Source organism: Nestor notabilis, unplaced genomic scaffold, assembly GCF_000696875.1.
Source record: "Nestor notabilis isolate BGI_N333 unplaced genomic scaffold, ASM69687v1 scaffold14801, whole genome shotgun sequence".
In the NCBI taxonomy this organism is placed as follows: Eukaryota; Metazoa; Chordata; class Aves; order Psittaciformes; family Psittacidae; genus Nestor; species Nestor notabilis.
In genome coordinates, this window is record NW_009915468.1 from 23,447 (window position 1) to 37,190 (window position 13,744).

At 44.5% G+C, this 13,744-nt stretch overlaps 1 protein-coding gene across 1 annotated transcript in view; it reads right to left on the reverse strand.

Annotated features, from left to right (window-relative positions):
• Positions 1–13,536, reverse strand: part of RECQL5 (RecQ protein-like 5) — a gene marked incomplete at its 3' end in the record, with an annotated part of 35,091 nt that extends 21,555 nt beyond the window's left edge. Inside the window, exons 1-7 of the mRNA XM_010024162.1 lie at positions 13,406–13,536; positions 11,747–11,868; positions 9,432–9,950; positions 8,623–8,728; positions 8,137–8,248; positions 5,780–5,942; positions 5,341–5,423 (exon numbers count right to left, since the gene is read on the reverse strand). Of these exons, the coding sequence (XP_010022464.1) occupies positions 5,341–5,423; positions 5,780–5,942; positions 8,137–8,248; positions 8,623–8,728; positions 9,432–9,950; positions 11,747–11,868; positions 13,406–13,526 (1,226 nt within the window). The remainder of the gene's footprint in view (positions 1–5,340; positions 5,424–5,779; positions 5,943–8,136; positions 8,249–8,622; positions 8,729–9,431; positions 9,951–11,746; positions 11,869–13,405) is intronic.
• Between the last annotated feature and the right edge of the window lie 208 nt (positions 13,537–13,744).

Genomic DNA, 13,744 nt, shown 5'->3' on the forward strand with positions numbered 1-13,744 from the left:
CACATACCAACAACGGACAGCTTGATGTCACTAGGAACAGGCTGCCAGGCCTTATCTCGACAGGAAAAGCTACAAATACACATTTCCCAGTGGTTTTACAAGACAAACCACTGACAGATAGCAGGCAGGGGGACAAGAGAAATGGCTTCTGTCTTATTTCTGGCATTTTAAGTTCCTGAATTAGAAACAGAGACAAAACACAACACTTAAGGAGAGAAAATTAAGCAATTCTCTAAAGAATTCTTGGCTTTCTGGAGCAGAGGAGCAGTCACTACGTAGAGGAGAAGTCCCTGGACCGATTTCTACATACTTGCCTGGACCTCACAGGCCTTATGTTTTGCTTTGTACCATTTTGTACAATTGCTTGCAGCTGGATTATTCCTACACTTGGTGTTTAGTTATGCCCATTGCTGGCCTGGGTTGGGTGGGCTCTGCCACCTTCCTGCATGCAACAGATCAGGTTGGCCTGAAAGATGTCCAGCAAATCCCAGCTTACTACAGTTCTTCAGTTTCTGTTAACAAGGAATATGCCAGCCTCTGGGTCCCTGCTCACACCAGCTTTTGTGGGTTTAGTTTCAATCATTACCCACATAAAGGGACCTGGAACGCCCTGTGCGCTAGTGAGGATAGATCCATCCTCTCAGTTTCAAAAAGCAGAGGGAGATGCAGAAAAGCACAAGACTAAGGTGAGACTTCTTCAAATACAGCAACTTCTGTACATGTTGCAAAAGCTTGAGTGAGCCTAGAAGGAACTGCAAGAGAATACAGTTACTTCAGCCATAATGTAAGTGTTGAAATAATTCCCCGAAGAACCTAAAAAAGACAAGAGGCCAGCCTCTCCAGCAGAGGTGGCTGAAGTTCTACTAATGACTTGATGGAGTATCTTCTCTTCTGTAACATCATCCCTCTGTTTCAAAGTAATTTAGTTCGCTCGTGAAACACAAAGTTTCCTTTTACACAGGCACAATCTCACACACCACGTTCTCCGCCTCCTCCCCTCCCACCTCACTGCAGCACTGTCCTTCTGGTCTTCTTCAGTTAGGAAAGCAAAAGGGAGTCAGCCTTATTGCAGCTAATGGCAGTGCAAGGCTCTGTAATGAGTTTATCCACCCAAACTCTCACAATGAGTTTTGAGGGCAGTCTTGTTCACAGTCATTTTAAATATGGTGGTCTCCTAACAGAGCTTACAATACAGATCCACTCAGGATCCAACACAAGCCTCTTCTCTCCACTGCAGCCTTCCCCAATCAGAGGGCATCATGAGCCTTTACAAGCACTGAACAGGTGCATGAGTAGATAAAGCCATGGAGAGGAAAGAATGATTTTTCAACGAGGCTCAAGGCCTTTGACCAAATTAGCCACACCTTTGCAGGGATGTCAGCTGTTAATCATTGACTCTAGTACAAACAGGTACCTTCCATGCTGGCTCTGCAATCTCCAGGTGCAGCAAGGGAGTCCTTCCCCACAGGCCAAGATCACTTGGAGGGGATGCAGAGGACCAGAAGAAACACCTGCTACAAACACAACAGCTTCAGGTATTTATAAACTTGCATACAGCTCTCCTGTTTTAGGAGATTAACTGTGGTTAGCAAAAGAGATGAGAACTTTCTAGGGTGGACAGTCACACAGGGTTTCTGCCTTTGGGTCTACTGAGCTAGTGTCTAGACTGGCTCCTTTTTAAAGGCAAAGCAAGCTATCCAGAACCACTTTCATGTCCCATATGCCTGTTGGTTGGAGCCTGGCATGGCGATCTGCCATCATTCCAGAAAACTACACATGAACTGAATCTATTTGGCTGCTGAGAAAGAATCAAAAGCTTCAGCAAACTGAAGTGTGCTCCTAGTCAAATGTATTTGGCAAGGATGGAACACACTTTCCTTGCAGTATTAAGGACCCAGACATAACGGGAAGCAAGTCAAACAAATTTTCAAAAATAATGGACCTCCCTTAATGTATTAGGGCTGCACAGTCATATTTCTGAGAAAACATGAGGAATAATCCATCTTTTCCCCTGAGAAGCAAGGAAGCTTTAGTAAAACCACAAGATGCTCACAGAATGATGCTGGATATTCTCTAGAAAGCTATGACCAAGTCGTTATGCAAAGTACCAGTGAAAGAGTAAATCTGTAGAACCTGCTGTGTTCTACAGTGGGTAGTTTGAATTATTGCTGGACCGAAGTACTGCATGGGAGGAAATATGCTTCTATGGCAGAGTAACAGAAAGTGTTACTAAAGCAAACTCCCTTAGCAGGAGACCTTTTTGCATAACTACTCTAAGCCCTGTGGCAGCACAAGTTGGACATGAAGAACTTCGCTTATTTTTCATGGGGTTTTTTTTGTTGGTTGGTTTCAAGTAAGTGTTCGTTTAATCTCCAGTGTGTTCTCAGAGTTTACCTCCCTTTTAGAGATCCTTCCAATGGCAGCAAAGAAGTTCCCCCACTGAATACTTGTCTTTCACGTATAGGCTGTACAGTTGACAGAGATGAAGAGAGACACTATATTACTAAAAATATTGATAAACTGTGATTAGAATAAATCTCAACTGCCAAAATCTTGTAAAGCCAGAACCTTTCCCCTTCACATCTCTGTAGATCTGATTGTGAAACTGGTCTCAGCTACCTTTCTTCTGGCTTATGCTCCCGTTGCTGTGACTCTCCGTTTTGAAAAAGGGCTGCTGCAGGCACAGAGAACATGCATGCCTGTACTGCTTTGGGGACTGGGTGAGCACTGGGCACACAGAGGACACAACAACACTGATATTGTCCTTGTTTATCTCCAGCAGGGTGGAAGTCAATATGTCATCAGTACAAGAGGCATCTTCAGCTCTGGAAGACCTAAAGAGACTGATTGAAACAAGTGACTGGGCTCTTGGAGGGCTAGTGGTGATTGGCATCTTCTGTCTTGTTTTTGTTGGTCTCCTTTTATTTGCTGCCATCTTTGGGTGCTGCTCATCCCCAAGGCACAAAGTGGGGTATAAATAGTGAAGCACAGACACTGTACTTGGAGCCCTACACTCAGCAAGAATCAGCCCAGCTACAACCTAACTGTGTTGTTCATGGAACATCATCTTCTCTCACCCTCTTTTCTCTCCCTGGGTGGTTATTTCTCCCCATGCAACTTCCCTGCATCAAGAGAATGCACCACTGCCAGCAAGCTGCTCTGCAAGTCCACAGCAAACTGAACACCTAAGGCTATCTGCATTCAGCAACTGTGTGACTAGACAAATACCAAAGTCAGCTCACCTCTGCCTGATTTTCCTCTTTCAAGCAAAGCCACTGGTTACAGGCAAATGGTCAGCTACCACCTAAAAATGATAAAGATGTCTTCCACTGCTGCAGTTACAGGGCTTTTTTTTCCCCCACCTTGCAAATGGGGAACAGGAAACTCTGACCAGAAAAAGCTTTGCCCAAGCACACTCTCCAAAACAGCTTATACCATTGGTCTCCTGTCATACTTGGACAAAAGCCTAAATATACTATGCACGAATCCTTGCCAACATGCAAGTCTGTCTTTTTTTGTTCCTATTTAGAATCTTGCAAGGTCAGAGTTTCACTATCCAAACAGTGAAAACAAACATGAATAGAACTGTATTAATTCAAAATGTAGAAAAGAAATGCAACGTGGTGTTTCTTTACATAGAATCTTAGCCTCCTGTTCAGTTACAAAGAGGGAAGCCAGTCAGTGGTGCTAAGATATGTTACTCTGGGATGTGTACAGCGTGTTATACAGTAGAAAGAATGTACCAGACTGGGGGAGGGAAGAAAAAAGTACGAAAGAGATGATTTCTGATTAGGGCAGAGATGTTTCTCTACAGATATCTCTCTTATGTACCCAGTGAAATCCTGTCTCTGTCAGTATTCATCTTAGCAAAGGAGAATGTTTTCTTTCTGTCCTTGCCTAGTTACTGCCTCATTGCTGATGTGCAACTCTAGAGGAAGTCCTCACTTGAGACAGCATTCAGGCTCTTTACAGCATGCATGAAGTAGGAGATGCAATAAAATAGTAACATGGAGCCCAGCTCATGCCCTCACTGGGGCACCATCCTGGAATGTCCTGGGACCCCTGCTTCTGGTCTGTGCAAGGTTAGTCCAGTGATCCCAGTCCAGTTCTTATGCAACTAGTGTCCATTCCAGGCAGTGACTGTCCTGACTAACTCTACTGCTAAACAGCTTAGGAATCAAGGAGAAATAGATACCAAGACAAGGCTTCCTAAGGTTAACATCTAACCAGATAGATACAGCTGCCTCTCAGATTATATAAACCCCAGCCACAAACAGTAATCTGGCCACTCGTGCTGTTAGCTAGTAACATACACGAGAAGGAGCAGAGCTGCTTAAAGTAAGTGGGTCAAACTAAACAGCAAGACAACTCCTAGCAATCACAACTAGGAGCTGCGATTCCCAGAATCACCTTGACTTTGGGCAAAGAAGTGCTCCTTCAAATGCCCCAGGACTCAGTATTGTGCCATACTTTAGTACAAACAAAACTTTCATGGAGCAACCCCAGAAAACAGGATTAGTTTACCAAGCATGACCACAAGGAGAGCACACGCTCACCAGGGCATCAGAAAAGCACAACGTGTCACAGTCACACTGAAAAAGTTGTCCTAGACACAGGTGTGAAAAATGAAACAAAATGCAGACTTGAAAGCAAGACACATGTTGACTGTTTTCAGTTAGTGAATACTGACTGCTCTCTTACTGGCAAAATTATAGCCTCCATGTCTTATCCAGCATGGAATAGCAATTAGTACAATTATAGTTTACAAGTCATAACCTAAACAATTCACATTGCTGTTGCTACTCTGCATTTAGACTGGCAACATCCATAATTTGGGCCTGTTTCTGAAACATTCTAAGCACCACTGGCTCCTTCTAAGGTCAATAAGAATCACAGATAACTTGTTCTTTGCAGAATGGAGCCACTGAGGTTTAGAGAAACATTAAACCTAAATGCTTCCATCCCATGCTAATTAGGCTGCCTATCTCTTTAGACAAGAGATAATGTAGTGAAGGATGAAAGAGCCAAACAAAAGCAAATGCAACTAAGTCAGCCCATCATCAAAGACAGAACATAGTAAAAATCATAGCCATAGGAATTATAGTTTAACATCACCACATCACTTAGGCTCCAAGACCAACATACCAGTTATCTGAGAGGTGGGAGTGAGAGAGAGATGTCTCAGGGACACCTTCCTCAGTTCAGACAGCAAAATACCAGGCGATTCATTCAGTATTTTCTCTTTCCTGGACATGCAAGATCTCAGGAATAACAGAGCCCTGGAAGGGACAGGGCACGGTTTCCCCAACATTAAACAGTGTTTGAAAGAAGTGCACTCACCCCAGCTCCTCACAGAAGTTCACAATGGCATCAAAAGCTGTCATCACAGCTTTGTCAGATTCTTTTAAGGTACCTTTTTTTTCCTGAAAGCAGAAGGGGGCAATAACTATAGTCTTAAATTTAAATATAAACAGATAAGGTAACTCTAGTGACAACTAAATCCAACCCTTCTGATCAATCCAGCAAACAGGTATAAACACCACTCTGTCTCTGCTCCAGTCTTCAGCTTACCCATGCCTCCCTAATAGAGCTGTAGCTGTAGCCCTTTCCCTGTCTGCTTCACTCCTCTCTGCTATCCCTTGAAACAGGGCTACTGACAGCTCAAGACCCAGAAAAATTCATTTCATCTTCGCATATTCCAAGATTACTGCAGGCAAACCAGATCGGAGTAAAGACAGCAGCATATCTAGGCAGACGGGTACTATTCTGCAGATCTTACCTGGATGTTAGAGAGCTCCTTCTTAATCAGGAAGCTGACTTGATCCCGGTCATGTCTTGAGTAATAGAGGCGACAGCAGGATGGCTTCCCATCTCGCCCAGCTCTGCCAGACTCTTGGTAATATCCAGCCATTGACTTAGCAATATTCCAATGGGCAACAAATCTGCACAGGATAAAACAACAGGAAACATAAGCCTGCAGGTTTCTCAGATCACTTCATGCACAATGGTGTTATTTGTGGACATCAACAACAGTAAAATACAGGGTTTAGCAGAGCAAGGGATTTTGCACACAGAAATGTAAGTCCTCTTAACATGAGACACAAGGAAAACAGCTGGGCTATAAGAAAAACAGTGCACCAGAACAGCATGCGAGCAGGATGTTACTTCAAATAGATGGAAAAGGATGAGCATGTGACTATCCCAAAGGTGCACAGAATTGTACAGCTATGAAGACTGAGAATAAGAACATTGAGTTACAGAGTTTGGGAGATTTTACCATGAAGTACAGCACTAATAAAAAAGTCCTGTTTATTTTGTGGAACACAATTTGAACATTGCAGAACACATTCTGAAATACTTAATTTAAAAGACATTTTTTTGCCAACAAAGCCTGCATGGGAAGTTCTGTCTTACCACGCTAACCTGTAGAAGAAGGCATCCTTCCTTCCTTCCTTCCTAGCCAGACAATACAAGTATAGAATCATTCCTAAACTTCATGTAATCTCTGACCAAATGTTTTCAACACACCACTGCTTTAAACCTGCTTGTACCTGACTATTTGGCAATTCAGCTTATACATGCATCGAGAGGATTTCACAGGACAGTTACGCTGCCAGTGTTTTAAATCCCAGCCTGCCTCCAAACCAGCATGTCCCAGGGGCAGGTATGACACATAAGGGTGTGGCAAAAGATTAAATGACAAAAGCAGGCAAACATGTTTGAAGAAACACAAACACTCCAAAACAGGCCAGGCAGGGAGCACCAGAGCCCTACACGTTTAATCCCCATGAGAAAGCTTACTGAAACAATTGATAATCTCAAGCAAAACTGAATTAGCAAAAAGGAGCTGATTCCACCAGAAAAAGAGACACCACCTGTTTTCCCTTTTGTGCAGAAGAATGACCTCCAGAAGTTGTCAGACCTGATCTTAGTTGATATAACATAAGCATGAATGCTCAGAACTCTGCCAACAGAGTGAAGGCTAAACAGCAGTCGCTTGTTTCCTAGGCTCAAGTATAATGTCCTTTAAACTATAAAAAAGTCCTGTAAAAAGTCATTTTAACTCCATTCTTTAGAAACTAACCAGATTATAAGCATATTTCAGCTATATTTCACTTTCAACCAGCCCTATGTGTTTTAGTTACTCTGCCTTTTTTAACAGCCATTGTCCTGAACAGGACAGGGTGGCTTCAGCGGGTCATTAACTCATGCTGCTGTCCTAGGAAACTTCTCATCTCTCTCTTGGGTCACAAGCATCAAAGCAGCAAAACAGTCTGTCACTGCTATGGGATCTTGTTACGTGGCAGCACAGGGACACAGAAGGATGGCACAATTGTGAACTGATGCGACTGTCTCACTGCTGTCCTGCCCCTCTCCCACAGTGTTCAGAGCAATCACTTTATGTGGATTTTAGAGTAAAGATCAGGTCTGTGTGGGGCATTGTGTGAGCTGTGCCTGAATTACCCTCTGCTAAGCGATCACAGCTCACAATACCAACTCAGCACAGCTAGAGTGCAGTGCAGGAATTCTAGCAACACAGAGCGATTATGGTGACAGAAGTCCCAGAGGAACAGTAATTGAAACCATGTGCAAAGTTTTATCCTTGGACTACAGCTGTATTTTTATATGGTTATTGCAATTTGTGAACTGCTTTATTTTTCCCCCCATTGCACTGTCAATGGAGATGTCTAAAAAAGACTTGGCTCTGACCATTTTAATAGAGGTTGTATGAATTATTTTAGGTGCAGATTTTCTTCCCCCTGCTTTTTAACAGCAACTACTGTACTAAGAGAAGTGAAAGAGACAGCTGTGACTGCATCAAGATGGGTTCTTTTGAAACCCTGGAGGGTATGGTAAAAAAAAAAAAAAAAAAAAGCATTCATCCAGTCTTCTTGGTTTGGAAGATGACTGGCAAAGAGGAGCTCGGTGGCTTGTTCTTAATTTATTTGTAAAACCCTTCCAGGTTTGTTTTTGCTGGTTCTAAGATAAAACCCCCCCAGCTCTGTTTTTGTGGATTTAGCAAGTGTTCATTGGGCATTTGAGTCGCATGTATCAGCTAACAGAGAGACTGAGGCTTTCCCTTCCCACTGCTCAGGTTTCAGACTCCAGCAGGGCACAACACTCAGCCTACCACACCTGACGTTGGCTTTGTCTACTCCCATTCCAAAACTGATGGTTGCAACAATAACAGGGATTTTCTCCTCCATCCACTCATTCTGAATTAAAGTCCTGTCCGCTGCCTTGAGTCCTGGGAAGGGAGAAAAAGAGAAGAAAATAACAGGGAAAAAAAATAAATCAAATTCCTCCTCCATTCCCCCATTCCAAGCCAACCCCTAACTAAGACAGCAGCAGCTGTTTCTACTCCAAACAGAAAAATCCAATTCCCTGCTGGGATAAAAGCAGTTGTTATATTTAGGCCGTGCAAGTGCCAACAAAGCCAACAGCTCTGGAGTGAAAGGAATGCTGTTCTGTGGAAGACCCCAAACTTATCTCACATGAGCATGGGACACATTGCAGACCACGCCTAGAAAGCTGTTCCCTAGGCAGTCCCAACCCAGGCCTTAGGGATTGTACAGTTCAGTTCTACCAGCTGTTGAGAGATGCAGATGCAGCTTCCAGTACCTGCATGATACGCCTTGGCTTTCACTCCTCGGTAGCTCAGCTCAACAGCCAGCTGGTCACACACATCCCGCATCCTGCAGTACACAATGCCGCAACCAGAGTACACCTGGGCAGACAGGAGGGAAAGTCCACAACACAGCCTGAAGCCAGTCAACAAAGCTGCAGTATTAGGATGGCAGAGACAGAAGGAATGTCCAAAGCTCATCTGTTTTCAAGCTGATTCCCTGGCAACTGAAAATACTGTGTCAACACAAAAGTAAACCAAACATAAAGACAGTTTCCTTACAAGTCCTACAAGGCCCAACATCAACCAAATCTGGTCCTCCAATCCTCTCCCAGTAGACGCAAGGCAAGAAGCAGTCTCCCTCTGCTAGTGCAGAGGCTACAACCGAGTTGCTGAGAGTTATTTTGGGAATTAGTGTCAGAGCAGGAAATTCAACGCAACACTTCAAATGCTTCTGTTCATCCTCACCACAGTAGACAAACAGAACACAATCAAACACAATAATTGCCTGGGTCATAACAAATCAAGACAAATGCTAGCCTGTATTCCTAACCCACTTTCTTTTAGACCAACGGCTTTCTGAGAATACCTCTGAAAGGAACGCAGCCTTTACATTCTATCTATCTTAGAGGAACTAAAAAACACATATCACCACTTTTATAGAAACTAGAACATACACATGAGCACCCTCCTTCCATGGACCTCCTCCTCCCCTGCCACAGACCTGCCAGGGCCGTACCAAGGTCAGTGACCATCAAGGTACACTTTGTTCAGTTTAGCCTTCTTCCTTAAATGTAAAACCTACCCCAGTGGTCTTTGTCACTTCAAGTGCCTTCAGACAGAAATCCTTCAAGTTGGCGTATGGATCAGTCAAGAGCTCTTTGAACTGCACATCATAGAACAAGTTAGATCTGAAGCAAGGGGTCTTAAATGTGGAAACTGGCTGCTTTAGCTTGAGCACTGCCACAATGTCCTCCTGGACCTGCTTGGTGGCAGTGGCTGTCAAGGCAACACATGGTGTATTGGGTATGCGAGTGCGCAAGCTGCCCAGCTGGAGGTAATCAGGTCGGAAATTGTGCCCCCACTGGGAAACACAGTGCGCTTCGTCGATTATCAGGTAGGACAAGAGCTTTCGAGACACCAGAGAGTTTAGCGTAGCTTGGAAGGAGGAGGCAGCTGCCATCTCTGGGGTGATGTACAGGAGCTTTACTTGGGGCTTCTCGCTTGCTAAGTCAGCCAGGATGGTCTTCTTTTCCTGGGCAGAAAGCTTGGAGTTCAGAGAGCAGGCTTTGATCTTCAGAGCCAGCAAGTGATCCACTTGATCCTAGAGTAAATACAAACTTAAATTAAAAGCAAATGGAAATAAAGAGAGCCATCAGCACAAGAAAGACTACTAGGGACATCCAGGTGAGGCCCCAACTTCTACCTCCAGGATCAAGTCTCAGGACAACATACACCTACAGTCTGGGTATTTAGAACTTTAACTCTAGATGCCTTTATCTTCAGCTGTAAGCATATCTGTCCAACTGCAGTTTTGTGCCTCCATTCCCTTTAAGACACCTTTTTGCTGTTAGGGAACACCAGGAGGGATCTGTGCAAAATAACTCATCGCAACCCCAAGTGTGCTGAAACAAGCTACCAGCACGATCAAGTTGACGCAGGTGGAAAATGAATGTGACCACCCTACAGTAACAGAGTGCATTTCATGCCAAAATAACAACAGGATGTTATAAAAACAGCTGAGATAGGACAAAATACAAGGATCATGCAAATCACCACTGCAACAGAACCAAGTTTGTTGGTGAGAATCATGCCAGGAAAACCAAGAAGAAAACACAGCATCACATCCAGACAAACACTGGGCATACAAGTTCACCTCCTCATCCCTACACTAAGCTGTTTACTCGCACTTGACCAGCACATAATATTTCAGAAGATACAAACAGTTCTGAAAAACAGGTACCTTATTATTTCACTCAATAACTGGTTTCAGTGATTGATTTCACATCCACTGTTCACAAAGTCAGCTCTCAGGCTTCACTAATATGAACCTCCCAGACTAAGCTTTTGAAGTTTGGCTACACTGAAATATATCATTATCATTTCAGGCATAGCCACCCCAGCTCAGGGCTTGATGAGAAGACCTCTGAAGGTTCACTCCAGCTCTGTTCCCTAAGACTCACTGAGCCCATCTCAAGATATTCATCACTCTGATACATTCTGCTTCACCTGCAAATCTTACCAATGGTAATTCTTTTAACCTCCACTTCAGTAATAAAATATTGTCTGTGCTGGAGCTTAATCAGAAATCCTCACGCTTGGAGCAAATTCACTATTTGTAACACCTTCTGAGATGTATCTCCAAGCCTGCTTTTAATGTGAATTACATCAAGGCTGCAAAGGAGTTAAAAAAATAACTCACAAAACAGACCAGCAGCCCACCACCCCAGGTTATCATGCTATACTAACAGGTGCTTTACAGAAGTCTAAGCAATGCTACAGCTGCTCTTATAGGGAAGTGTGTCTCCCAACAGGTGATGAAAAAGTAGAAAAGGTAAAATATAGGTTAAAAAGGATCCACAGATGTGAGTACTCAAGGAGAAGCTCTGCTAAACCAGCTTCTTCCCATGATAGGAAGACTGTCTGCAATAGAAAGACATTTTGATGCAGAACAAATTATGCCTTCAAAGGCAACTTCATCATTCCTGGAGTTATTACTTTATAAATAAAATAACAGTTTTCTTCTGGGGAAAGATCCAGTTTGGTCCATTTGAGGTACTCTGCTGCTTCTGCACAGCACACCAGAACTAAAAGACAATTGGAGAAAATGGAGAAAGGCTCAGTTATAAAAACCACTAGGTTATTATTAAAGAAGAAAAACATCCATTTAGAAAATTGCATATTATCATACCAGAGTTACTCTGCTCTGAAGCTAAGTTGCAGTCTCTTCACCTATCCCCAGGGTAAGGAAACATCAAGAGATGTTTCAAGACATCAAGAGAATCCGGAGGTAGGCCTACAGCAGAGACTCGTGGACAGAAAGACAAGAGGCAGCTGTGCCTCCAGAGTCTCCCAACCCTCTTCACTGACACTTTTCCACAGCTAACAGGAGACAGTTACCTGAATCAGTGCAATCAGAGGTGAAATGACAATGGTGATGCCCACTGCCAGAACTGCAGGAAGCTGGTAGCACAAGGATTTCCCTGCCCCTGTGGGCATGCATACAAAGACATCCTTCTCACCTGCAAAGACAACAGAAGAAAGCTCAAGGCTACTGACTGGTGGTGAGCTCCCAGGACTCGGACTGGAGGGGTGGGCAGAAGGGCTTGTAATCTGTGAGAAACACCATACGTATGCATGTACCATGTGGCATACCAAAACCAGACACTTAATTTCAGGTTGTAAAAGCACAGCAATAATTTGCATGCCTGCAGTGGTTTCCTTCAAAGAATCTCTGATTGCTTTGTAAACATTTAGAACCAGCCTTACAAAAGTAGCAGAAGATACACAGAAACCAAGATATGAAGTTATTCATGCTAATTCTTTTCCAGACAAGCTGCTTTCACTCATCTTACAGACCTCCAGTTACCAAATTACGGGCCCCATGACAGATCTTTACCACATCCTCTTAAAGCTTATCGCAGAAACGTACCACATAAGAAATAAGGGCTGGAAATCTCAACCATGTAGATATTATCACGTGGTTAGTAACTGTCACTGTGCTAAGCAGCACCCACCTGAAGTCACAAAGATGCCAGTACATGCAGCATTAATAGGCAGGGACACGCTGCTGGCAGAGCACTGCCTTTTGCCGGGCTGCTGTCAACAGCATGTCTGCAGAGCTGCTGGCAATAGATGAAAACTGTAATTATATTTTGAGTGCTGAGTTTGACACTGTTCTGATTTGCACTGTGGGACCTCTCAGGGGAGCTGAGGGTTGGCAGCAGGGTTGGCAGCCTGCACACATGATCTGCCTGTCCAACCAGCAGTGGTACATTGGTGGGTATGTGAACACCAGCAAAATCATGTTTCTGATAATCACAGACTGTTCTGGGTTGAAAGGGAAATTAAAGCTCACCCAGTTCTAACTCCCTGCCATGGGCAGGGACACCTTCCACTAGAGCAGGTTGCTCCAAGCCCCTGTGTCCAACCTGGCCTTGAACACTGCCAGGGATGGGGCAGCCACAGCTTCTCTGGGCACCCTGTGCCAGCGCCTCAGCACCCTCACAGGGAAGAGCTTCTGGCTAAGAACTCATCTCAATCTCCCCTCTGGCAGTTTAAAGCCATTCCTGTGGCCTGTCCCTACAGGCCCTTACCAAAAGGCCACATGATTCAGAGAACAAGCATAAACTCTGCCTGGAAATAGTTTTCTACTGGTATCATCTCTAACACAAGGACAGGTTGACTCTGAAAATGTGTACATGTAAATAGTTTTGATGTATAGATTTAAACAGTTTTAACCTTATCTAACCATAAACATGCTGGCAGATGCCTCCAAAGGAGATGTCAACAATAGCGCACTTCCTGTTTCCGGGTTGATGCACTTAGTGGTGTTACAAGGGAGAACAGGCAGGGCAGAGCCATGGTTGGAGAGCTGGTGGGCAGCACAGGCCTGTGCTCTGTGCCACTGAAATGATTTCAGAGCAGAGGAGTGCTTGGAGGTCCTGCGCAGTCCAGGTGATGTGTCTCCTCAAAACAGGCACGGTACCAACTCCTGCGGTATCACCCCCGCAAAATGAAAAAGCAGACGTTTCACATCTTTCTGATGCTGGACCTCACCTCTCGCCACAGTCAGGGTCGCGCTTTCCTGCAGGGAAGTCTTGAAGGACTCAAACCTGAAGACCCTTCGCAGTGCTTTTTGGACCCTGCCTTCCAGGCCCGGGGGAGCCTCGCCACTCATCCTGGAAAAGCTGTGAACGGCGACAGAAACCAGAGCTAAGCCCCAGCACTGCCACCACCCTCTGCCCACAGCCTGCCCCATCTGCGGCCGCTTGTGTGACATCCCCCATGTTTGCCCTACCAGGCTCCCCTCTGTTTTGGAGGCCTCCCCGAGGGATGCTATCAAGGTCCCCTCACTGGAGGGAACCCCAACATCGTTTAATCTGGGACAACCACCCC